This window comes from Lottia gigantea (genome assembly GCF_000327385.1).
Source record: "Lottia gigantea unplaced genomic scaffold LOTGIsca_115, whole genome shotgun sequence".
NCBI classification, from domain to species: domain Eukaryota; kingdom Metazoa; phylum Mollusca; class Gastropoda; family Lottiidae; genus Lottia; species Lottia gigantea.
This window is the reverse complement of record NW_008707123.1, coordinates 573,350-597,985: the sequence shown is the minus strand read 5'-3', so window position 1 is coordinate 597,985 and position 24,636 is coordinate 573,350. Positions and strand designations below refer to the sequence as shown.

At 35.5% G+C, this 24,636-nt stretch overlaps 5 protein-coding genes across 5 annotated transcripts; 2 read left to right on the top strand and 3 right to left on the bottom strand.

The window, feature by feature from the left end:
* Positions 1 to 5,987: 5,987 nt before the first annotated feature.
* Positions 5,988 to 6,983, bottom strand: LOTGIDRAFT_171491 (hypothetical protein; the record flags this gene model as incomplete). The annotated part of the gene is made up of 1 exon (XM_009047686.1): positions 5,988 to 6,983. One exon carries the CDS (start codon positions 6,981 to 6,983, stop codon positions 5,988 to 5,990), a length of 996 nt encoding a protein of 331 aa, XP_009045934.1.
* A 2,289-nt stretch (positions 6,984 to 9,272) lies between these two features.
* On the bottom strand, positions 9,273 to 12,553 carry LOTGIDRAFT_237709 (hypothetical protein). The gene is made up of 10 exons (XM_009047685.1): positions 12,484 to 12,553; positions 12,053 to 12,150; positions 11,728 to 11,827; positions 11,498 to 11,573; positions 11,183 to 11,270; positions 10,821 to 10,967; positions 10,366 to 10,474; positions 10,055 to 10,131; positions 9,724 to 9,864; positions 9,273 to 9,524 (listed from the first exon to the last, which is right to left on the bottom strand). Exons 2-10 carry the CDS (start codon positions 12,104 to 12,106, stop codon positions 9,372 to 9,374), a joined length of 945 nt encoding a protein of 314 aa, XP_009045933.1. The 5' UTR covers positions 12,107 to 12,150; positions 12,484 to 12,553; the 3' UTR covers positions 9,273 to 9,371.
* Positions 12,554 to 14,442: 1,889 nt separating this feature from the next.
* Positions 14,443 to 17,769, top strand: LOTGIDRAFT_237707 (hypothetical protein). The gene is made up of 5 exons (XM_009047684.1): positions 14,443 to 15,013; positions 16,175 to 16,240; positions 16,359 to 16,386; positions 16,790 to 16,889; positions 17,228 to 17,769. The coding sequence occupies exons 1-5, from the start codon at positions 14,519 to 14,521 to the stop codon at positions 17,295 to 17,297; spliced, it is 759 nt and encodes a 252-aa protein (XP_009045932.1). The 5' UTR covers positions 14,443 to 14,518; the 3' UTR covers positions 17,298 to 17,769.
* A 99-nt stretch (positions 17,770 to 17,868) lies between these two features.
* Positions 17,869 to 18,907, bottom strand: LOTGIDRAFT_237706 (hypothetical protein; the record flags this gene model as incomplete). The annotated part of the gene is made up of 3 exons (XM_009047683.1): positions 17,869 to 18,147; positions 18,390 to 18,507; positions 18,785 to 18,907. The coding sequence occupies 3 exons, from the start codon at positions 18,905 to 18,907 to the stop codon at positions 18,074 to 18,076; spliced, it is 315 nt and encodes a 104-aa protein (XP_009045931.1). The 3' UTR covers positions 17,869 to 18,073.
* Positions 18,908 to 19,223: 316 nt separating this feature from the next.
* Positions 19,224 to 23,570, top strand: LOTGIDRAFT_205046 (hypothetical protein). Its single transcript, XM_009047682.1, has 9 exons — positions 19,224 to 19,284; positions 19,630 to 19,759; positions 20,277 to 20,357; positions 21,845 to 21,911; positions 22,065 to 22,216; positions 22,493 to 22,553; positions 22,694 to 22,819; positions 23,214 to 23,329; positions 23,500 to 23,570. Exons 2-9 carry the CDS (start codon positions 19,643 to 19,645, stop codon positions 23,536 to 23,538), a joined length of 759 nt encoding a protein of 252 aa, XP_009045930.1. The 5' UTR covers positions 19,224 to 19,284; positions 19,630 to 19,642; the 3' UTR covers positions 23,539 to 23,570.
* Positions 23,571 to 24,636: the final 1,066 nt, after the last annotated feature.

The following is a 24,636-nucleotide window of genomic DNA, read 5'->3' as shown; positions in this document are numbered from 1 at the left end:
AACAAATTTTCTAGAATTAAATGCATTGTAGGCTTTCAAAAACTCTTACCGTTTTAGTTTTGTCAACAATAGATTTCATGATTGATTTGCATATTATGTGCATATATTACTTAATTAATTAAATGAATCAAATTATGATTAATTGTTAATATTTTTTCTATTAATTATGCAAATTTATGCATAGAATTATTTATGAATGGCTATGCAAGAATTTGCACATTTTTATTTGTTATATATTTAATGCAAAAGATGAAGCATTGACATTTTAAGTTAATCAATTTTTTTGTGAATAAAATTTGCATAAATTAAATAATTATGCACATACTGATATTAAATTACTCTTATATGCTAATTGAGCAAATTTAAATTGTTTGAATCTAAGTTAATAGTATTTACCCTTTAATTTGGATGAATTTACGATTGTTCCTGTTTTTGTTGAAGTTTGAAAGTAATCAGAATTCAGGGATGTTGTTTGGTCTGTTAATGCCAGTCAAGTCCTGCCAGTTAGATCTAACTGGCCATTTGAACATGGGTATAAATTAAAACCAACCATCTAAGATATTAAAGAAACTTGCCCAAAGAGGAAATAAAAAATTGAAATTAAAATGTCGATTAAAATTTGGGGCATTTCTGTAATTTATGAAAGAGAAAGATTTTGTTTTTTGTAATTTAATCATGCATTTCATCAATAATTCATACATAAATTATCACCTTATAATGGCATCATCATTCATCATCATTTGACCTAATGAGACATCATTGATCTGAGACATAATGCTTAATATCATTGACCTGCTGAGAGAAATCATTCCTCATTGACCCACTTTAGCATTGCTATGATCATCATTGATTCACCATAGCATTGCCAGTCATCATTGACCCAAAGTCGCTTTTCTATCATCATTAACCCACTGAGAGATATCATTGACCTTCTTAAGCATTGTCTATAATCATTATTGACCCACCTTAACATTGCTTGTGATCATTGACAAATCAAATGATAAACTATCAATGACCCAGAGTAGCATTGTACATAATCATCATTGACCTACGGAAATATTGAATCATTGACCCACTGATTACTTGTTAGACTCATTGACCCAATGCTGAAATTGCCAAGGGAAATATGATGAATCATTTAATATTAGTGCCTTAGATAAGAGATTATTATCACTGCCTCTACTATGCATTTATTATTGTTAAGGAATCAATTATATGGTTCACCAAAAGGATTAAATTAGTGCCTTAAAGTCTATGAGTATATTATCACTGACATTACTATGCATTTATCATTGTTAGGGAACAAGTCACCCGGTTCAGTTTCTTAAACAATTTTCACTGCCAATGGAGTTTATGTTTTTTATAGATTATTATTTCTATTTTAGTCCAATGTGCCTAAATAACTATGCATTGAACATCTTGGGAACCAATTTTGTTCACAAGTGTCACTTTTTCATATTTTCACTGCCAAGTTAAGAATATTAACATTTTTTGGGGACCAAATTCATTGTCATTTTGTTTATATAAATTTCACTGCCAATTCATATTTTGTCAATGTTGTCTGAAAGACTTGATACATTTTCAAAATATATTAAATATACAATATATGTATATAATTGTTAAACCATTTATTGTCCTAAATCACTTATTATTGCCTTCAAATCATCAAATATTACATTCAGTAATTTGAAAAACTATAAAAAAAAAAAAATATATATGCAAGGAAAGTGTATGGCAAGATACGTGTATTTATGGCAAGATATGTGTATTTATGGCAAGATATGTGTATTTATGGCAAGATACGTGTATTTATGGCAAGATACATGTATTTGTGTCAATATAATCGAATGATGGCAAGTACCAAAAAAGAAGTTTGTTAAGGAATTTTTAAAACAGTGCTATAAATATAATTATTTTTGTAAAAAGTTAAATGAAAAAAAGGAAATAGAAGAAATATATTATGAATGTTGTTATACAGTAGCTTTGTGTGCTTTGTTAAAATTTTTGTGGTCTGCTTAAAATTACCTGAGCTCATTATTTGTGAAAATACGTGTAAGGCATAGCTTATTCCAGCATCTTGTGAACATTAAGTTTACTTATTTTTAAACGATTTGACTTAAACATGTAAAACAATGCATAGGGACAAATTCGGCATCTGTTTGACCAATCATACCTAAAATGGCGAACCAAGGCCTATATCATTTCATAAAATGATGAAGTCTCTCTGGAATTTTACAGTGGCAGAATGTTTTTTGTATTGCCCTTGACAACAACACGTCAATATAAGATGTAGACCTTTTAAACAGACCATAAAACGTTTGCTTTTCGTGTGATTTATTTTTTGTTATATTAATTTGAATTTTTCTAAAAGAATCTTTTAAACCAGCATACTAGAATATTTAATTTAATTTTGTAATTTATCTAAAATCAGACACCTTGCTTTCACAAAGGCATTACGAGTCATTTTACTCCCAACCCTTGATCAACAAGCTGATCTTGTTACTTAAGTCTCTACCACGTATTCCTAGAGGGGAGATTATCAGTATGTTGAACCTCACACCATAGTGATTACCAGTTGCGTATGGTTGCGAAAAAAAACTGGGGTCTTAAGTTTTCGAATGTAACTGAGTTGTAAGTTGTGTTCAATACTCATGACCACTTTCATTATTCACAATCATATACAACTAGTAATCACTATGGTGACAGGGTATCTTATAGGTTTTAGGCTCGTAAGACCTGTGAAAAAGCGAGATGGAAATCACTATCTATAGTCAAATACCTCACTATTTACTAAAAGACCTAAGTCAAAATACTAACTGGACCTCTTCTACACACAGTCATGTTAAACTGGCAGGGATTTATGTGTGAATGAAAATTGGCATTATTTGGGAATTGCTTAATCATGTATATGACATCACAGCTTATTTTTAGCACCTTTTGCGATAGTGGCATCATAACAATGCTTAGTTTTAGTGGAATTGAAAACCACAGATGTGTGATTGAAATTTAGATGGTTCAAATTATGCTATCAGTGTCCCTGATACACTTCAAAATTTAGACAACCTCTTTAAAGTTTTTTGTTTCAAATGAGAATGGAGTTATACAGCCCTGCCAGTGACATATTGTGTGTAGTCCAATAACCCAATAGGCGTCTATTTATACAAATAATTTTCATATTATACAAGACTATATTATATACTACAGAGTGTGTGAAAGCTTTAATTATCATCAAAATATCATGCTATTATATAATACCTTGCATACTGGATTTAAACTTTCAAAACATCCTTTTTGGGAGTCCACATAGACAATATTTGTATATTAGACCAGTTAGAGAGCGGTATTAAATATGTTAATTTTGGTATATTTATTAATTATCATCAAAATGCCATGCTAACTTTATTTGATAGCTTATAGACTGGATTTAAACTTTCAAGGCATGATAGCCCTATTTGGAGAGTCCACAATGCTTGAAATGTTTTAATTAGTTTATTAATTGTTCTGGTTTCTTATCTCAGTGAGTCCACAAAGCTAAAACTGTTTGGTGTTTAGGTTATCAAAATTGACATCCCCAGTTTCAGAGAGTCCACATAGTTAAAATGTTAAGTTTGGTATAGCTATTTTGAAAATTAAATCTGTAAAAATACGGAAATGCAGTTGATTCAAAGTTAATCAGTTAAAAAAAAACACAGCCTTAAAATATTTATGCATGTGATGTTATTTATGTTAATGTAACGTATCTTAATTTTTTTTTGTTCAAATTTTATTTTTACTTAAAAAGTTTATTTGTGTTTTGTATATCTGTCCTATATTTATGTTCACAATGTCAAGCTACGTGAACTTTGTCTTTGATATGAAACAAAGTTCATAATAGCTTGACATTGTGAACATATCTGCTATAGTGTTTTTCTGTTCATGCTTGAAAACCTCTAAACCTTTTAATATTTCACTAAACATATATTTCAAAAGTTTTTTTTTTTTTCATCATTTATGGCATTCTATAGCAGACAGAAAGAACTTCAATATTTTGCTAAGTGAGGAAGAATTTCGATCTCCATTTTTGTGTCGTTAAGTATATTTTTTCTGGATAGATTTAATAATTTCCCTGTTAACCATAATTCCATAGTGCAGAAATGTATTTTGTTAATTTGAAATTCAACAAAAAATAAGGAAGAAAATTGTAAATCTTATAGAAAAAGAATAAAATTCGAGAATCAATTAGCCTTTATTTTTATTTTAGTCACTGAGTTCTTAACAGGCAACTAACCCCCCACCCTTTCCCGTTTTGCTCAAGGTGTTGTTAAGCCTTACCCCATTCCTAATCAGCCAGGGATGATACCACCACCTGCCCTTTAAGTTTAATAGATGGGTCAGTAGACTCCTTGACCATTGCTTTCAACATTATGAGACTAAGGTATGATTGGTCAAACAAATGGCGAACGTATCCCTTTTAAGCTCAGTTTATCTTGCTTGTTGACATGGAATATGGAGGAGTGAAAATGTTCACTAACCTTCGAGTTTAGTAGAAAGACGACTTGTCGGTCTCTGTAATCGACTGGCACTTTCATCACGGCATTTCTTCTGTAATTTGGAAGGAATTGGATGTCAGAAACCCATGAAATTCTATTGGAAAACTGTCTGTTCTTTTACATTTATGGCTTTTGACGTTTGCTATGTTTTGATTCAAAAACGAAAGTAGTAGCAATAGAGTTACCTCCCCCTTGTTTCTACGCGCGTTAAATATGGATTTGAGGTTGTAACGTTATTTTTTCTCTATTTTCATTGAAAATCTAAATTTTAGTCCATAAAATCATACAGACGAAATTTGTAATAGTTTAGAAATGGAATGGAAGTAGGATGGATGTTGATTTCGTCTGTTTGACACTCCAAAAACCTTAGAAATCCAATGAAAACCAATCCATGTCCGGGTTTTGCTTTTTAGGCCTATCATTATTTGGAAAGGTAGCCCGAGACTCTGAACATTAAGCAAATGACTGAAGAACGACATTCCAGAATGAAGCATGATTTTGGAAATGAAGGGAATGGGCTGGGGACTGGGAATACATTTGCGGTTTGAATGACTGACTTAACGTGCCTTTACACCATAGCGATAACCAGTTGCGTTTGGTTGCAAAATTAATAATGAATGCGACCATAAGTTCCGAACGCAACACACAACTCAGTTACATGAGTGTTGAATTCGAAGCTTCTGACTCCTTCTTATTCGCAACCATACACAACTGGTGACGGCCCTTTAAGGAATTCGAAAACCGACATGAATCTGCTCAAAGTTAAGTCCTTAAATCAATAAGGTAGACATAAGAAAAGAAATCTTTTCAATGAGAGGTCGCCACATTTTTAATAGACTTATTGGACTATTTGGATTCTTTGAGTCTTTCACGACGAGCGAGGGCTATTAACCACATCTAAAGATAATTAATAAGATTTATCTATTGAACATTTCAATACATGTACATGAAACGAGCACCTGCCGAAATGGCAACATCCAATGAAAATCCTCTATTTCAACTATTATCCAATCAAAACTTGATATTTTAAAAATAGCGATACATATTGTAATGAGACACCTGTTTAATTGTTAAGATCTTTGATAAATTGATACAAAACTTAAACTATATCAACAGCATCTTTTTCATCTTTCAACAACGGTTGGATTATTTTGCCTTCAGTGCCTTCCGTATAAAACTGTCGGATATCAATAGTGGAAGGCCCAATTCAAACACTCACTGTCGCGCTCTTTGCTTTATATTCTGTACGTCCGATGGCCTAAACAAGGAGTCGTTGCTTTCATTTCTAACCTCACAGACTACACTAGCACCACGAAAACAATCCACGTCCAAAAGACCACATTTGACTCTTTTGCAACGCAGTTTCACTACGTAAGAGGTTTATTCCACAGAGTTATCGGTCCTTTAAAGATCATCTACGTTTGCTACACTACCTACTGATAATGCTGTTGGAAATCTTCAACGACGTCTGTTCATTTCGTTCTCTGGTTTTTTAGTTTCTTTTGGTCTGACATACTGTTCTAGGTCAGGCGTCACCTCAAGTTCATATTTCCGCTGTAGTCCCGGGAACGGCATATAATCATTTCTACTATATCTTTGTATGTTAGGGTAAACGAGGGGGTTTCTGGGCGAACAGGCGGTAATAAACAGCAGACGATCTGAAAATTGAACGATGGGTTCGTGATACTTCATTACGCCCTCCGATAATTCACGGACGCTGGATAATACCTCACCGTTACTCAAGGCTTGGAAACGTGGAGGATATTTGCCTTTCAGCAGCTTGTACCATTTTTTCTTTTGAATGACAATCGGCACCGTCTCAATTTCCCACTCAGCTACAAGATGGCTGTCCTGGAGATCCTTCAGAATGCGCATGTACGGTGCCTCATAGTCCTCGAAACGCTGACGAGCCAGTTGAGAGATGGGGAGAGTATTCAAAGGTGTTGGACGGTCTATAATCAGTAGCAGACCCTTTTCTGTCAAGCACTTGATAATGTTTCTATAAACGTCTTGTGGTTCTTCCAAATAATGCGCAGTGTCTTTTAAAATGATCTTATCAAACAGAATCCGCTTATCGTCGGGCTGCTCCGACAACTTCCGGAAGTACTCCTCGGCACCCACATTCTTAATTCTGATTGGTAGATATCTATTGCCGGAAGTCTTTGCGTAATGAAAATGAGCAGGAATCACCATGGTGACAGGAGTCAGAAGACAAAATTTGTCTTGGAGAATGTCCACGATGCTATCTCGAAACTCTCCGACGTAGCACACTTTGTCCGTCGTTCCAATGTCCAAATATTTGTACAGATATTCTCGCATCTTTTCTTCGTACATTTCTCCGAAACTAAAGTCCTCATCTCCGGAAAATCTCGGAATATCGAACCACGGCTCGTAACTTTCCGATATCACAGAATATGGTCTAGGTGACTCTGGTCCAAGAAACGACGACGCCATTTTGAATCGGTTGCTAACTATCCTGCCAATGGTTTTCTACATAATATTATTTCTTTGGTAATCACGACTACACTTTATTATATTCCCGATTAACTAGGACTATGAATAAAATTCTCGTTACACCTTTGTTCTGAAAAGAAAATCGATACAAATTATTCAATAAAATGATTAAGAATATGGCAAGTCATGAATAACGACCATTGTGAAAGAATGCAAAACGACAAACAGTGAAACAACAATGGTAACACGACAATGAAGTAGGACTGAATACTTGCTAGAACAATAAGACAATGATCCATAGAAGTCGTTGAATAAATAAGAAGAGTCACAAAGTAGACTATATGTCACGAATGGTTGAAATAGGATTAAAGGGATTTTTGGACGTAATCAGAAATAACAATAACAGTCGAGTTAAACTGACAATATAACCCCCACCCCTATTTTGGGGTCAACTGGTCCTTGGTCGAAATCTCGAGCCCATTTTAGTCCAATTGCCCAAACTCATCTAGCTGAGCCATCTCTGGACAATGATCTCTCTCGGACTATCCGAACAGAATACATATAAAACAAAATGAGAGGCGGTGGCCAAATACCCACTTCCGGTAGAACTAAAGCTGGTCTGACTCAACCCCCACTTTTAAAATTCCTCATTGACTGTGACTCACCCTACCCCTACCCCTACCCCTTGTTGATCCTTCATTCTGGCAGATCACACTGCACCTTACTGTTTCTCTGCTCCTTACCTGACTCCTAACTGATTCCAAGAGAGATTAGAACAATATTCACCAGGTATATCTACTAATATCTATACTATTATGATATAAAACCAAGGGTGATAAATCGATTTGTAAGATTGAATAATTTATTACGTTATTTATTGATAACAGTGGATAAGATCGATACCGCATGTTATTATAGTTTATAACGCCCTGGGAGAGAGTTAAAGGGTGTCGTACACTATATGCATCATAAAGTAGAGGGGAGGGGGCGAGTAAGGACCACATTATTGTCAAGGGGCTCACAGCACCCGTCATTTAAGAATTCAATCATTACAATTTCCAACTGTGGGGGCTAAAGCCGGGCTAGACACATTGTTTGGGGGGTAGGGTGTGGCACTCTCTAACCTCACCTCTCTGGGCCCTGTAGAAACGCCACAATCTGCCAATGGTGCCAAAGTATTCCTTTTTAAATCAGAAAATTAAAGAGTCATTTACCTTAAAGTCGGTCCAATCTTGATAGAACTAGATAAGGCTAACGTGTATATCGTCAATGCATGACAGGGGGTTGACATGTATAGCCTACATTCGTTCATTGTCAAGTGGGTCTTATCTACCATAACGGTAAGGGTAGCGAGTTGTGGCGAGTGGTTTAGGCTTAAGTATATCAATGCACTTATGATTGGTGATGAATACTGCCTTAAGTTTCATTTTAAAAACTTTAAATAACCCAGAATGCTGTAGGTCTTTTGGGAGGTGGGGGTGAGGAACTTGTTTAGAAGCCACACATCTTGGCAACGGTTAAAGTGTTTTAACATGATAGACTATCAAGAGCCATCGTTTAATAGCCAACAGTTTCGGACTACAGTGTGCAGTATGCAGCGAGAAAAAGCATGTTGTTTTTGCCTCGTAGGGATCCGAAGAATCTAGCATTCCTCAGAGGCAAAAACTCCTAGCCTCTGTAAAAGTGTCTATGTTAGACCACAGAGTCGCCCAAACTCAGTAGTATTGGTTTCTAAGGACGCTAGTTACGTGTTACATTGAGTAGTATATTGCGACAGTTGTGTCAATATAGCTAGTAGTACAATAGATAAAGGTGGTTATTATAATAGATAGGAATCAATACAGAGACGTGTAACATATATAACTATGTATGGCGAATTTGTACACTTACTTTTCTAACCTAATTTCATATAATCAGGTCACACATCATAAATGAGTGATGTCTCCGAGCCCCTTAAGGTCGGGGTGGCTGCCAGAGGACCCCAGAAGCCTAAGAATTTTAGATAGCTGGGACCAGGACGATAAAGAGGCTGGTTTGCACAAAATTTTACCTTTCACAGGTCTGAGGGGTATGACCCACCCTTAAATATGACACTGGTTAAGGGTACCCACCAACCCATCTTACTTGCAAAAGAAGCTGAACAGGGATAGCATAAGGAACAAATGCACATAAAATAATAGGGAACACCCTAGTGTTAAGGGGTGTACCAAATATGCGCCAATAGAAAACAGGGCGTTTTCAAGCCATTTTCAATCCCATTTCATTTATCCTCAGTGAAAATTAATAGACAAATCTCAAGACAATTTTTTATTCATAGAATCTACAGCCATCTAGAGCACGAGATCTCTGGCTTGTAAATATCGTGGATTGTCGAAGTTGGTCAACTGTTTAATCAAACAGACCGAATCCCATATCATCATCGGACTCCTCTGATTCCTCTTTCTTCGCTTCTACCTTGGCAGGGGCAGCACTGGAAGCAGCAGCCGCAGCTGGGGCAGCTGCTACAGCAAACTTAGAAGGATCTTTCAAGTACTCCTTAGTCTGAAATAATAAATGCATTGAAATGAAATTGAAAATTAACGTACATCGAACATCTGTTCCAATTTCACGAAGACAGGCAAACAGATGTGGACCCAGGACCTGCATAAACCAGAAAATTTTAATCCAAAGGAACTATCTCTTGATCTATGCATGGATATAAAAACAGCTATGTCAAACCAGAAAATTTTAAATTACTCACCTTTTCAGCCTCAGTAAAAGAGATCTCAGTAACACAAGCTAGAGCCAGTAGATTTTTAAATCCATTAGCAATAGAGTGTGGTACTGAAGCAGCAGTAGGATATCCTACAACCAATGAAATACTGGCGATATTTCTTACTCCCTGAAATATAATAACAATGGTATAAAACATCACATCCTATCCTGAATACTTGTGTTACCATGGTAACGAAGAGGTAAGACAAATTGGGGTGAGGTTTGGACACCATGTAAAAATCCATACAAGCAAATCAATTCCAGTAAAGAATTGTGCGTGAACTCCAAAGCGAAATTCAAACAATTTTGTGACCTACCTCCATGAAGACTCCCTTCAAATAATTATCAGTAATATCCAGAATCTTAGGGCTGAAGATAGTTCCTGAATCGTACACTGTAAACAGAAGAAACATTTCTTATTGAATACATTTACTTATTAATCATGCAGTGAGGGAAATTTTGCCAAGATAGCTTACTATTTCTGATTTCCAACTGTCCTGAGATCTTTAACGTGCACAGCCTGTGGCACACAGGCCCTCGGTTTATTGCCCGATCCAACTGACGCTTTTTGACAGGGGGGAAAAGGGGTTGAAAGACATGATTAAATCTCATGAGAAACATTACTTACCATTTTCAATCACCAGACCATATGAGAAGGGTGAGATGTTCAACATGTTCAGAAGCGTGGCTTCAGAAGCTCCCACCTTTTCTCCTTCCTTAATCAAGTTCACTTCATTCTGAAATTGAAATAAGACATTTTCTATATTTCAACTCCCAGTATGGTTGTATTGTACCTCTTGCTAGCTTACCAAACCTGGCTATTCCTTTTTCAAAACACTGTTCAACACTCTTTGCACGGTTTGTCAACTTCTTAGTATCAACACTTTAAGACTGTGGAATAGTGCAGACAACAGTGCTTTGGATTGTCGTCTGCAAGGTAATTAGGTGCCAAGGGTTCAAATCTTCAAAATAACCTCATGTCAGCTGTTATCCCCTAATGAAGATTCGAAGTTAAGAATACTCCATTGGTCATCAACCTATTTCAATTTGATGCAAAACAAGCCAAAATAACAATGCACCTACCAAGATTTCAATGGTACCCTTGGTAATTTTGGTGGGAATTTGTAAAGCTTGAAAGAAAGAGGTCTTCTCTGGACCCAGGGCTGTTTGCTGAGCTGGAACTTTGACATCCAATGGAGCAAGGGCTCCTGCTTTGGCTGGAGCTTTTACCTAAAAATAAAGAAATGAATTTATTATAGGGAGAGTCCGTGAGCTTGTTAAAAACAGAAAGCATGACAGGGTTGTGTCCCTTTAAATATCAAAGACATCCAGTTGCTCGCCTGAGTCGTCAAGTTGTTCAGTGACTGAAAGCCAGGAAGCAGCACAACGTTTCACCCAAATTTAATACAAAATAATTCTGTGAATAAGATAAATTCAAATCTTACTTTGCTCTCCAACAGGATTGCTCTTACTTCAACCAAATCATCCTTGGTGAAGACAAATCCAATATTACCTCGAATCTTTGGAAGAATCCTGAAATTAGAAGCAAACCTCTCTTGAATTGGTGGCACCTGGAGACAACTCTCGTCTGATCTATGACAACCGTTGTAATGTGGCTAGTATTGTATTGAAGTATTGGTGCAATAAGCTTTCAAAGCTCAAGCATGAACACACCCCTGCATTCATGAACGTTGTCTGTGTCCCTTATATACAAGTCCTTGCAAGGCAACTTTAACATTATAGTCATAACTTGTACCTACTTTTCTAAGGTGGAGTTGTTTTCAAGATGGCCTCTGATGGCTTTCCTCATCATGGTGTTCTTGCCCATCAACACAACTAAAAAAAAAAAAAGAATTTGAAATCCTTTTCCTATTGAAATGTGTCTTTTCTTCAAATACTGCAAAGAATTTATCTTGTAAAGTTAAAAACAGATTTTACCATAGAAACAACAATTGAAACATGCTAGGTCAAACTTGTCACCATCACTTACCTCCCTTGCCTCTAAGAGCAATACGGATGCTCTGCATCTGTTTGGAACCAACATTGTCAGCATTGACGATGAAACACTTGGGATATTCATCAAATAATTGCTGAAAGCAGAAACACAGAACTATATTACAGTAATCAAGAGCCACAACTCCTGATATACTAAGAAAACATCAAGCAATGCTCAAGGCTAGTAACTCCTGTATTTCTAAGAAAACATTACAAAAACAACAATCAAGGCTCAAGGGCCATAACTCTTGCATAACTAAGAAAATATGGCTAATAAGCAATTGGTGCTCAAGGGCCATAACTCCTCAAGTAATACTTACTACAAGTCTCATGAAGTATTTAGACTTCCAGGTTTGTTTATCTTCCTTGACCATCTTGGTGAATCAGGGATAGCCTACTCAGCCTTTTAAAGATAAACCTGTAACAGAGAGATCAAATCAAATTAGGGTGGGATCATCTTACATTTAGCCCTGCGATCATGTAGCTCTCGCTTTCCCCGGCCATTTTGTGTTATATCCTATTTACAAGAATCCCTGCAACGATGCGACAATTAATGAAACTGACAAAGTCTTGCAAAGCGTTCATTACGGGGCCCAATAACTGTAAAGACGTGACAGAAATTATACGGTTGGAGGTTGGGAAAACTAAGACACATTTGTGTTTATATTGCAACAAATTGTGACGATCTATCCGGTCCAAAAAGGAATCGGGCGTTTGATTTGTATCTTAGGGTTGTGATCTATCATCGTACGTTTCAGATCGCTGATTTTCATCGTTATCAAGCGACAATATTTGAAGTTTTTCTAATCGAAAATCAAGCGTGCTCACCAAATAAAATGTCGTAAGAAAAGAATGAACACGTGGTATCTCCACCTGGTGGAGGAATTTAGGGGAGATAATTCTTTGTAAATTAAAAAGGTTACAGACTACACATAACTCGATATTTTTCTTATATGTAAGAAACGGCGCGTAAAATTTATCATGGTTATGGCTTATTTGAGGAGTTTGCTAAAGGCTTCTTTTAAAATCAAAATCAAAATCAAAAGGATTATTTTAGTAGATTATCTAAAAACGAATACCCTCTGTAACGTACGCTACACAAGAAAAACAATCCTCATCAGGACAGCTAGTCTAGGAAAAGGGGCTTAATTTCCCCAAATCAAGGCCTAAGAACATGTGCACTCACTGAAGCGCATCATCATACGTGGTTAGGCAGCGTTATATGTCAATAAACGAAATATGATTCATAATATAATACAATACAAAATAACAAATACTCGGACAATAAGCGGATTACTTATACTTGTTACCTATTGTATGTTTCTGACATATAACCACAGGTTTAATACGCAGTTTATCGCATTAATAAGTATTTCTATATGTTTATATAATACAAAAGGGGCGAGTCAAAGTAATACTGGCAGTTGTAAAAGAAATTGAGCATAAAAGTCGACCTCACATGAACTTGTCACAAAGCAAGTCATGGGTGTAACGTTCAAAGAGAATTTCTCACTTCAAAAAGATCTTTCCCACACCCTTGATATTCGTACCTTGGTTTGTGACGAGACTGAACCTAGTCTCTAAAGCATTAAACGTGGAATCAGAATTTATTGTACTATTTTTAATATAATATTCCAGTTCACTTGAAAACAAATGAACAAAAGAAAGAAGAAAAGGGCGTGGGGGTCTTGGAGTAAAAGCACATTGAATAAGACTTAGATAAAAGTCTAAAATTTATTAAACACTACCGGAAATGACGCTTTGGGATCAAACGGAAGGATTCATTGTGTTGCCATTTACATAATTCCCGGCCACCATTTAAAAATTGCTAGACATGTCCGGCAGGTTCTTTATATTTCTATTGAACTTTATTGAGAACTTAACACACCCTTGTTGCCTTTTGAATATTCTTCATTTTTATTCTGCGGATTTATGTGTATTTTATTCAATTATATTATGGGCTTAATTATGAAATATAGACCCATCCAATTAAGGGGAGTCAAGACTAACATTTTCGGGGGGATTTGCTGTGCTTCTCGGATATTTCCATTATTTCTTCAAAAGTGGTTGAGGGGCTTTTAAACATTTATGGAAGTTATTCAAAATTTGATAAATCCTACGTCGCAAGATATAAATTTGGGGTAAAAATTCAAACCTCTATCCCACCTGATCTAAATGGATTCAACCATTCATTGACAAAATCGATTAGCTAATATAATAAGATTTACCGATATATACATTGCCTTATTATTACGACCAAATATGCCAAATAGTCAAATATACTCCATAATAAGTAAACAATATATATGATATTTTGTCATGTTTAGTCGTGTTTTAGAGAACGCTACTAATTGCGATAATGACGTAGTCAGGTAAACAGTTATATACAAACTACTACTCACTTCAAACACTCTGGTCGTCTGCTATCGTCTTGGTCACTAACGTATCGTCGACATTTTGTTTTCGTCTTGAATGGAATCACAATTTCATTTCTGCAACTTAAATCCACAGAGACGGCATTGAAATTTAAAACTTGCAGAAAGATAACGGTGGGAAAGCGTAAAACGTCATAGATTTTAGGCTATTATGACGACATACTTCGAGACAGAAGTTTTTGGTATCGCCGGAAAATTGCAAGTGTTACTGAATGTGTTTAGATAATCTGGCCGTGTGATAGACTGAATGATAGTACAGCACAATCAACCACTTTGATCATGATTGACAGTTTCTAGTAATTTGGTAGGATATATAGTAACTCAGTAATTCTTACTGATAGTGTTTCGGATATGGGTTCAGGTACCAGTAAACCTAAACCGGTGCCGCAGAAATCCACCACAAAATCGCCCGAGAAAGAAAATGGAACGGTTACTAACGTAAACAATAAGTCACCAGATAAGAGGAAAGGAAATGTGCACCAAAAAGGATCAGGGACGCCTGTCAAGACGAAGTCAAACGCGAGTGAAAACAAATCTCCGAAAAAGTCGAAAAAATCCAAAGATTCGGATTGGAGTTCTGACTCGGATTTCGAAGACGATTTAGACGAGTTCATTAAAGAGACAGTTTCACATGCAGCGAAAACAAATTCATCTAACACAAACAACGAAGAACCGGTTTCCTCTAGACCTCGTACATCTCACGGACGTACAACTAGTCGTCCGGAAAATGCGTATCCGGAAACGTACGCGCAGAAACATACACGTGAACAGTATACTGTGGATCGGCAAGCGTTGATCCGACAGAAAACTATTTATAGAAACCCTGATGATTGGAAAGATGATTCGGTGAGTATTACATCTTCATTTAGATAGTACGACCATAAAAATATACAAAATTAAACTAAATAACCAGCAATATATAAATGAGTGAAATACCATTAACTACTGATTAGAAATCTTTAAATCTTCCATTAACACAGATTAAATTGACTTAACAGAGGGGTCACAGAATATAGGAGAGCATATTATGTTTTGAAAAAGTCCAGGGGAGGTGCCCCAACTCACGTTACAGCCTCACCCCTTGCCAGCCCCGTCGCCAGGGGCTCAGATTTTGTAGTCTACTCAGAAAACTTGAAGGATCAAAGGCTCGTTTATGACAATTTTAAGGTGCCAGTCCCCACACTAACGACGGGGCTGCCCCTCGCCCGGTGTCGGCTCTCACCCCTTATAGATAGTCTAGATTAGTCCAGTGTTCTAATTAAACTAAATAAATAATTAAGGCAGGACGAAAGGTGATAATTATCTAGCGATATTAACAGTATGTTTTGTCTAATGGATTTCTAGACCTAATCAAATAAATATTACAATGAAGTTTTTATAATGATAATAACAACCTACATAGACCAAACAAACAATATTAGCTTTGTGAACTCTATAAAAGTGATGCCGAGTTGACGAACCCGATGTCTGATTTTTAATTCAGAATCCCCCAAAATATCTATTGCCTCCAATGGCGTTTCTACACCCTCTCACCCAACTTTCCATTTCTTTTTATCAATTTGCATAGTGAAAGAATTTTCTGTTAATCCACCTGGAAAATTTTGTACCCCCTGCTCTACCCCCTTGCCCAATTTTTCCGAGAAACTCCACTAATTGCCTCGCCTAAAAGTTCCAAGTCATATACTGTTTGATAGGCATTAAGGGATCGGCACGAATAGAATATTTCTGGATAAAAACTCATTATCTGTTGAATTATATATTGGAAATTACATCATGTATAGATCCCCTATTCCACTGCCTCACTATACTCACAGGAAGATATCAGAAATCACTGGCAGTGGCGGAGTCAAAAGGCAGCGCCGAAGGCAAGTTTTTCGAGCAAAAATCTCATAACTAGGAAATTAGGGCAATCTCAGATATCCCCCCCCGCCCCCTCTCGGACGTAAACCTGGCTCCACCACTGAGCACTGATCGATATAAGAACTACTTGCTTTTTGTTATTTACAGGAAGAGTCTGAAGAGGAGCATGGTGGATTTGATGCTTCTAAATTTAGACAGGTCAATACACATAACGTAAGTTTCCGAATTTCTCGCAGTTTTTACAAATTCTCATAAACGAAATGCAGTTCTTATGCAATACGAAACTCATTCTAAAAAGTTCTTGATATTTATTTTAGTTTTTTCATTCCAGGACCCGAACCAAGAGTCGGTGGTAAAAGGTGAGCAATAACATATCTATCTAATCTAATCATCACAGCAAATCATTTCTTAAACAATCAGTAGGCCTATAGTTTTGAAGTTGACACTACAATTCAGTTGGAGGACTTTAGAAGAAAATTAGTGGTTATGATACATTGATGGAATTCTTTCTAATCAGAGAACGGAACGTCTTTCCACCAGACAGGAAATCGATATGTCATCTAGTAATTATACAGGGGAAAGATGAGGTAGGGGCGAGAGGCTAGTAGTGGGTGCCGCGAAGACAAAGGCTCTTACTATTAGTAACCTCTGATCATTCGTAGGGGGGAAGGGCAAAGTAATATATCCAGTAGAGGCACTGGGTCAAGCTTGGCATTACTAATTAAAACCATAGGGTAAACGTTATGTTTATTTGTGTTTTAGAGTTCGAAACCCCCCGGTACATCACCTCTAAAGATGGGAGAAGGGAAAGTTCTTATGGAATTTACGAAAAAGAAAGAGAAAAGCCAGATTATAGCAGAAGGTTAGTACGTAAGCCCATTAGTTTTAGCAATTTAGGGTAGCCTTGCCTAAACATCGTTTTGTAATAGGCCCTATCGAACCTTTAGTCTAGACGTTTGAGCACTGTATCGTCTGATATTGGGAACAGTTCAGAACACATTACAATAGATCTGGGGGCTTAAACTTTAGAAAATAATACCTTAATCTTGTTTATCTTGTGACTGGAGCTACGATATTTTGACAGGGAGACGTCTGCAGTTATAACGTCGTTGAATGGTCAAAGGGACGCAACTCCTTTTAACACAAAAATATAATTTTCAGACTACAGTTAATTCTTCATTTTTTTCTTACGCATTTTAGAATCAGTAAAGTACCAGCATATGATCTGGAAGAACAGAGGCTATTGGCTGATCTAGAGAATGAATTTTAACTCAAGTGAAGAGGGGAATCATGTGATATTTACTCTGAAATCTGTGATATTAAGCTATAAACTTGTATTCCTGTTAATAATAATTGTAAACTCATGCGATAGATCACAGAAATTTTACTGCTTGACAAAATATAGCAACGTTTGCTTTGTTTATCTTATCAAAACCTACAATCATTCATAATATTTTGATGACAAGAGCTCATTTTTTGAAGCTGACACGTTTCAGATACTAAATCCTCATCAGGACAATGTTAGGCATGTAGGAAAAGTAAGTGAAACTATATGTGAGATTTCTGAGATTTTAAAGGGTTATGGAAAAAAATCCTTATAAGAGATAAAGGCTGACTGTCCATGTCAGATTTCTGAATTTTTTGTTGTTTGTGAGAAGAGATCTGGATGGCTTCTTGTGATAACCAATATTTTTGGATATCATCATAAATATCCTGTAAATAAATTCATCCCATTTTTGTTTTCCCTTTTTGTTTGGTTCTTTATTACATGGGAATGGATAGACAGTGTTTTGATATTTTGGAATAGGAAGAATTCTATAGAAAAGAATCAAGTCTATGGAAATGAGACAACATTTTATTATGAAATTAATGGATATATACAAATGATAAATAATATAGAAAAAATAAAACGCTTGAGTTCAAAGATGCTAAGGGCTAGAGGAATCTTGGACAAAATCTCTCCTCGATATCATAAGCTAGTACTTGGAGTTCAGTTTTAGTCAAAGAATCAGTTTTTAGGAACAATTTTTCATTCAGAAACTTTAATCAAGACTCTTCTGCTTCTTCTTCTTTTAAAATTTCATAATATTCTGACACTTTTATCTTCTTAGGGATGATATCTTCAAAAAAAAATAAATAAATTTGATTAATAAAAATCTGTACAAGCAAGAAAATTCTTGTCCAAAGTATGGCAAAATCAAGAGTAAAAGTTGTATAGTAGGGGACTCCTCCCAAGAGAAGTACTCTCAGGTGTTTCAAAATGAATAAGAATGGTCTGCTTCAGACTAGGAGGAATTCTTATGAACAACAGAAGAGTCTCTCTCTGTATTCTGGATGAAAATGGTATTAAGTAAGAAGGTACCTTGTAAAAATTGTAGAGTTTCGTCATTGTTAACAATTTCTGCTAAATCATTGTAGGTTATCTCTGAATCTTTATTTCTTTCTAATGATACTTTAGCCAAGGCTTGGATAAAAAGTTCCTAACATTAAAAAAAAAAAATAACAAAGAAATGTTTGAAGATCAACTATTCCACCAGTAAATAAATTGGCCAATAAATTCTCTTTTACTTACAATAGATATACTTCAGTATTGAAAGAAATCCATCAGTAAATACATTAACAAATTACTAAGTTCAATGGGGTCTGAGCCTATAAGTCGCAGACCAGTTATCTCCCTTGAAAAAATTCGTTTGACAAATTATGTAAACAATGGCAATTTCAATAAAGATCTCATATGAAACATTTAAATATAAATACCGTTGCTTTCCCCGTCATCTGTAGAGCTTCTTGACTGATTATGGTTACATCTGGAGACGATTTCATGATTGTTTTCACTCTTGAAAGCGGCAGAGAAAACTGATGTCGTTCTTTGTCGGCCATGATGAATTTTGTTAATCCCGCTCTAACGGTTCATTGGATAAATATAAAGAGAGAAAATATATCTAAGTTATAATTATATTCTGAAAAATAAAAATTAGCAAATTTTAAGTCTCAAATTTGTCTCGTCTGAACATTTCTGCAAATAAGTACGAATTTGGAATTGTCATTTTCTTAGTCAAAATATTTCTGATACTGCGGTGCTGTTCTCACGTTGTACCTACTTCCTTTTTGTACTACTTCGTGGAAGGAAAGGCTGTTTTCTTCAAATCATTAAAGGTTAATTGCCTAAATTTGTATCATTCACACCTATTTATCCCCTCCTCTTGCCACATACGCGCTTTGGACAACTTTGAAAGCGATCGGGATCCATCCAATCGGTATAATGTGGTCATTTCGTCTGCTATCTGTTTTTTTTTTTGTTAACACTGCATATTATACCACGGTTTAGCAGTAGACCTATACATCTACCTCTTTAACAGCCTCTGATTACTATTTGGACAGTTGTCGGCTGGTGTAAAGACAGAAAAAACAGGCCTTGTTTAGTGGGGATTTTCTGCACATCAAAAGGTGAAGGGTAACAGAGGCTGGAATAGTCAATGGAGGCAGATGTTTCGGACGGAGGTCTAGCCAACAAATGAAAAATGACTGGCACAAATTTAGGAAATAATGCTTTGTATTTAAGTCATTTAGCCTAAGATCTTTTCTTGTCTATTTCATGTTAGAAAGAAACATAAAATGTCTGCCCATCCATTATTGCACGATTCCGTCTGGCTACATCAGAGAAAATATGAAGATGCTGAAGCGTTTTATCAGTGTGTAGTCGCAGGTACATCCGCAAATGTCTCTTCACAGGTGCTTATCCTTTTATCTTCTATTGACAAAAACTATTGATTGTTCCAAATTCCAAATAAATGCCTGATTAATCGAGGCTACATGTGTAAGCGAGCTGAATTAAGGTATATTTCATGACATAAGATTATTTGAAATTTGTCCTTGGACTAAGGTTAAAATATCTACTGTGGCCATGTTCTATTATTGTCAGTTTTGATTTGATTATTTAAAAAAAACGTCTAATAAATTTGTTTGTCAACCACTTAACAAATATTGCTTTCATCCTGATTGAAGAACATCTTCATGATGCAAGCTTTCATGAACTTCATATTTATACCTTAACTGCAATAGCCACCTTTCTTGTATCAAATCGCTGCGTTACGTGATGTGATAAAGAAAGGTGGCTATTACAGTCAAGGTATAAGAAGAAGTTAGTAATAGCTTGACATTGTGGAGATGTTCTTGTAACAGCAAAGTGACCACTAAATGCCTCTCAAACCACCATAAAAGCATGTGAAGAAAACTTTATATATTTTAGGCCTCGACGGGCGGAAAAAGTTCCCTAATCAATGAAATTACTCAAGCCAGGCAACAAATTCAATTAGCATTGAACAATCCAGTAAGTAGGATAATCAAAGCTACTGGTAGACTCTTATTTCCAGACTGTTTAATTTTATTAGTAATTGATGCTTTTTGGCTTATTAAGTTATGCAAAAATATCTCCGCTTTGCAGTCAATACTTCTTTTAAAATCAATATCCAAAGAACGACAATAGTACAGTAAGTGTATCAGAAGACCCAGATTAAAGGAAGAGCCATGTATTTGTCAGAAACTTTGTTTTTGTCAATCAAAATTCACAGTCTGGACATAAAGTTCATTTTCATCAATTTAAAATTCATTTCCAAATTTCACTTCTTCAATTTTTTTTGTTTCATTTTTTCCCTGCTGCTTGTTATATTTCATTGGCTAATTTTTGTGATTTTTTTCTGCTTTTTACTAATTTTGTTCACATTTTTGATGATTATTTCTGGATGTTGGCCTTCCATTTCAATCTTATTTTGGGAATGCTTGTTAACTTTCCTTACACACATTTGTGACTTTCCTGATTTGTTTGGACTTAGTTTGACTTTGAAACATTAACTTTTTCTCTGTACCTTTTCGTTTTGATTTATTTTCTAATTTTGGTTGACATTTGCTACTAAATTCTTTATTACTTTTCACAATAGATAAAAATTCTGAAATTGAAGGGATTGTGTTTTCTGGAATTTCAAAGCATGGGGTTAACAGCTTTCGAACTGTATAATCATCAATACTTTACACTGTCAACTCAGTTGGCAGTGGAATAGCTGTGGTAGTGAGTTGAATTGCTGTCTGCTTGGAGATTAAGTAATCAAACTCCCCCCAAAGTAGGAGAATTCTGATGCCTCTGCTTGTGCTTCCGAGAGTCAGCCAGTTGTCCTCTTTCACTCCCTGATACTATGTTTAATTCTGTATAACTGTTTGTTTCAATGCAGCGATGGAGTTCACAGAATAATAATATTAATCAAACTGAAGTAGGCAGAATGTTAGATGTTGTATTGATTGTTGTTTTTGTGATTTTATAATGTGTTTATACCTTGACTGCAATAGCCACCTTTCTTGTTTGTGAATGCAGCAATTTGATTGGATTGTACGCTAGCAAATACAGCCAAACAGAGGACAGATGATACAAAAAAGGTGTTCATTCTAGTTGAAGAAGAAGAAGTACGATGTTCGTAAAAGCTTGACATTGTGAAAATTTATACATTTTGCATCCACATATTGTATTACAAATCTGTTTTATATCGCTAACGTTCAATCCAATCATTTACTAACTTTCGTAATATAACGAAGGGTGCCTATTGTAGTCGAGGTATAAGTACAATGCTCGTAATAGCTTGACATTGTAAAGATGTGAAATCATTATCTAGACCAAGTTAAAATACTGGTGTATAATACATTTATATTTTTAATGCTATATCAATGAAGTAATTAACTGATATGAAACTGAGTAATTAATATAAAGTGAAAGAAAAACTATGTGTTTTGAGAATTATTATAAGAGGCACTATCTGTTATGTTTTTCAGGGATCAGTCACCATGGATACCACCAGAATTGATGCTTTAGAACGTGATAACAAAGAACTCAGAAAAGGTAAGAATCGTTTAGGAATTCTTGGTCTATCAGAAATATTTTGAAGCTGATATTCTGTTGTTGTCTACCAGTGCTTCATAAATAAAATATCACCCCTCCACAGAGATCATGATTCATTGAAAATATTTGAATGCTGTTTATTTTAAATTTCAGTAACAAACGATTTAAGGAACTTGGTGATCAAGTTAGAAAATAGAATAGTAGCTTTAGAGGGAGGTAAACCTACCAGCCAGTCTAAACCTGCCCCAGCAGATGATGATGATGATGATTTTGATTTATTTGGTGGTGATGATGAAGATGCAGAGGTAATTAGAATTTTTTGGTGTTTTTGAGGGTCGCAGCCACAGCAATGAAGACGTAACCAAGCAAATGATGTCATGACTGGACGTAACCAAGCAAATGATGTCATAACTGGATGTAACCAAGCAAATGATGTCATGACTGTAAAGAACCAACGCTGTAATCGACTATGCTATAAGAACGAGAACAAGAGCAATTTGTTGAATTATGTTTCTCATTTTGGTTGTGACCTGGACAAAAAGTCTGCCTATCATTAAATAAAAACCCGGGTCTTATTTCAGGCGGAATTAGAAGCATTAAAACAGAAGAGAGTAGCTGATTACAAAGAAAAAAAAGCTGCCAGTAAGTTTGGAATGTCTTCTTTTCATTGTTCAATAAAACAAGGCGAACCTTTCGAATAAATGGCTTCTATTTGCAATTGAAATACTAAATAGTGCAAATGTTACACAGAAGGTAATGAACATTTTGCTTTTTTTCTTCAGAACCCAAAGTGATCGCCAAATCCAATGTAGTCCTGGACGTCAAGCCGTGGGATGATGAAACAGACATGAAGGAAGTAGAAAAACAAGTACGAACTATTGAAATAGATGGCCTAAAATGGGGAGCAAGTAAGTCTTGATTTTATTAACAGCATTCACTGAGACAGACATTTATGAGGGCTGATTGTAGCACAGTCGGTTAGAGCTTTGGAATCATAACATGATGTCATTTGCTTGGTTACGTCAAACAAATTAGTAGTAGTGGGTTCTAATTTCCAGTCGCCTCAGCTACGTATTATCCTGGAAAGATCAATACCCGGATTATTTTGTTACCAATGGGTCTCACATAGAGACTTTTCAACCCTTTTTTTTCCCCTATGTGTGTCTTGAGGTATTTCCTGGGTAATTTTCAACCAGGTTTCCCCCTATTGGTGTCTGAGGTATTACCTGGGTAATTTTCAACCTAGTTTCACCCTGTCAGAGTTGTAGGAGGTATAATAACGTATCAATTGCCATATTGCAGGTAAATTAGCACCAGTAGGTTATGGTATAATGAAACTACAGATCTGTTGTATAGTAGAAGATGACAAAGTCAGCATAGACGATTTGGTAGAAAAAATCACAGACTTTGAAGATTTGGTGAGTAAAATTTACATTGTTTTTTAAAGTGATCTTTGTAAAAAACAATGTGACAGCGATGCGGCGTATGAATACACAGCATTAGACAAAAATAGACCCACTACGATGGAATAGATCTCTGTCTCTTAGTTTGTGTTAGGCACTAATGATGTTATATATATCTGTTTCAGGTACAAAGTGTTGATATAGCAGCCTTCAATAAAGTCTAACTTTCACAATTAAATAAAATATTTAAATTTTACTGCTTGTTTTTATTTGAGAGCCTTAATTTTCCTTAAGGCTTGTAGGCCTAGACAGTTTGGAAGAGAAGGCTAATGCTGCTGTCCTGGCAATGTTTCCCTCATTGTACACCACATGATCCTGAGAACCCCTAAATCCCTCAAGATTATGATCCATGCCCACGATGCCCCTGCTCTTGTATAATGATAAAGCATGCAAAAAGCCCTCTAAATTTGACACAACATTTATTCTGACTGATCAAATGCAATATATAAGAAGCCTTATCATAAGGCTAACTGGTCTTGGGAACATCCAACTTAAATAATGCCAGAACAAGGCAAAATCATTTGAAATTTGCAAGTTCTTGCCAAAATCATACCCTAGAAGAATCGGAAGTGCGATTGAAGTTAATACTCCAGCTTAAAGCTTATAATGAGACCAATTAATCCATTGTATTAATTGGGGGAAGGTTCATCTTTAATTTTTGATAATACCAGTCTCGATCATCCAGATTTGAAACACTAACAGTAAAATTATAAAGTTTCTTAGCAACGGACGCTATCAATAGACTTGATCAACAAGACACTAAAAAAACGCCTCGAAGTGAGACAAGGATTAGAATAATTGCGTTCAAATTTGTAATTTAGGTAACTATTGTGTAATTTTCTGCAAAATCTATTCAATTTTGGACTAAATCTATTCAAAAATTTCGAAAATAAGTCTACACAAGTTTTGAAAATAGAAAATTGCACATCTTACAAATCCACATATTAGTTTTAGACGTTAGTATATTTCTTCCATGATAGAAACTTTAGACGGTGAAAATGTTTTCTAGTTTGTTTTCCTGTTGTATGAAGGTTTGTACTTTTATAATTTTTTTTAATGAAAGGAAATAGTTTTGAAATCCATCTCTACGAGCAAAGAATCCCGATTTTTGATTCGATCTGAAAAGAGTAACTGGAACGAAAACAGTTTTACGTGTAAGGTGCGTCCAATATGCAAATGTAAACAAACCAAAAAAAATCGAAAGCAATTGACAATATGACAAACAGTCCATTCTTAATTAATAATTAACATCGGCCGTGAAT

Excerpts from the sequence above, each read along its gene's own strand:
- LOTGIDRAFT_205046 (XM_009047682.1), top strand. The coding sequence starts at position 19,643 with ATGTCTGCCCATCCATTATTGCACGATTCCGTCTGGCTACATCAGAGA. Across the intron at positions 20,358-21,844 it reads AATTAGCATTGAACAATCCA|GGATCAGTCACCATGGATAC; the intron begins GTAAGTAGGATA and ends TATGTTTTTCAG. Across the intron at positions 23,330-23,499 it reads TCACAGACTTTGAAGATTTG|GTACAAAGTGTTGATATAGC; the intron begins GTGAGTAAAATT and ends TATCTGTTTCAG.
- LOTGIDRAFT_237709 (XM_009047685.1), bottom strand. The coding sequence starts at position 12,106 with ATGGTCAAGGAAGATAAACAAACCTGGAAGTCTAAATACTTCATGAGA. Across the intron at positions 11,271-11,497 it reads AACAACTCCACCTTAGAAAA|GATTCTTCCAAAGATTCGAG; the intron begins GTAGGTACAAGT and ends TTCTAATTTCAG. Across the intron at positions 10,475-10,820 it reads AGGGTACCATTGAAATCTTG|AATGAAGTGAACTTGATTAA; the intron begins GTAGGTGCATTG and ends TTTCAATTTCAG.
- LOTGIDRAFT_237707 (XM_009047684.1), top strand. The coding sequence starts at position 14,519 with ATGGGTTCAGGTACCAGTAAACCTAAACCGGTGCCGCAGAAATCCACC. Across the intron at positions 16,241-16,358 it reads GACAGGTCAATACACATAAC|GACCCGAACCAAGAGTCGGT; the intron begins GTAAGTTTCCGA and ends TTTTCATTCCAG. Across the intron at positions 16,387-16,789 it reads CCAAGAGTCGGTGGTAAAAG|AGTTCGAAACCCCCCGGTAC; the intron begins GTGAGCAATAAC and ends TTTGTGTTTTAG.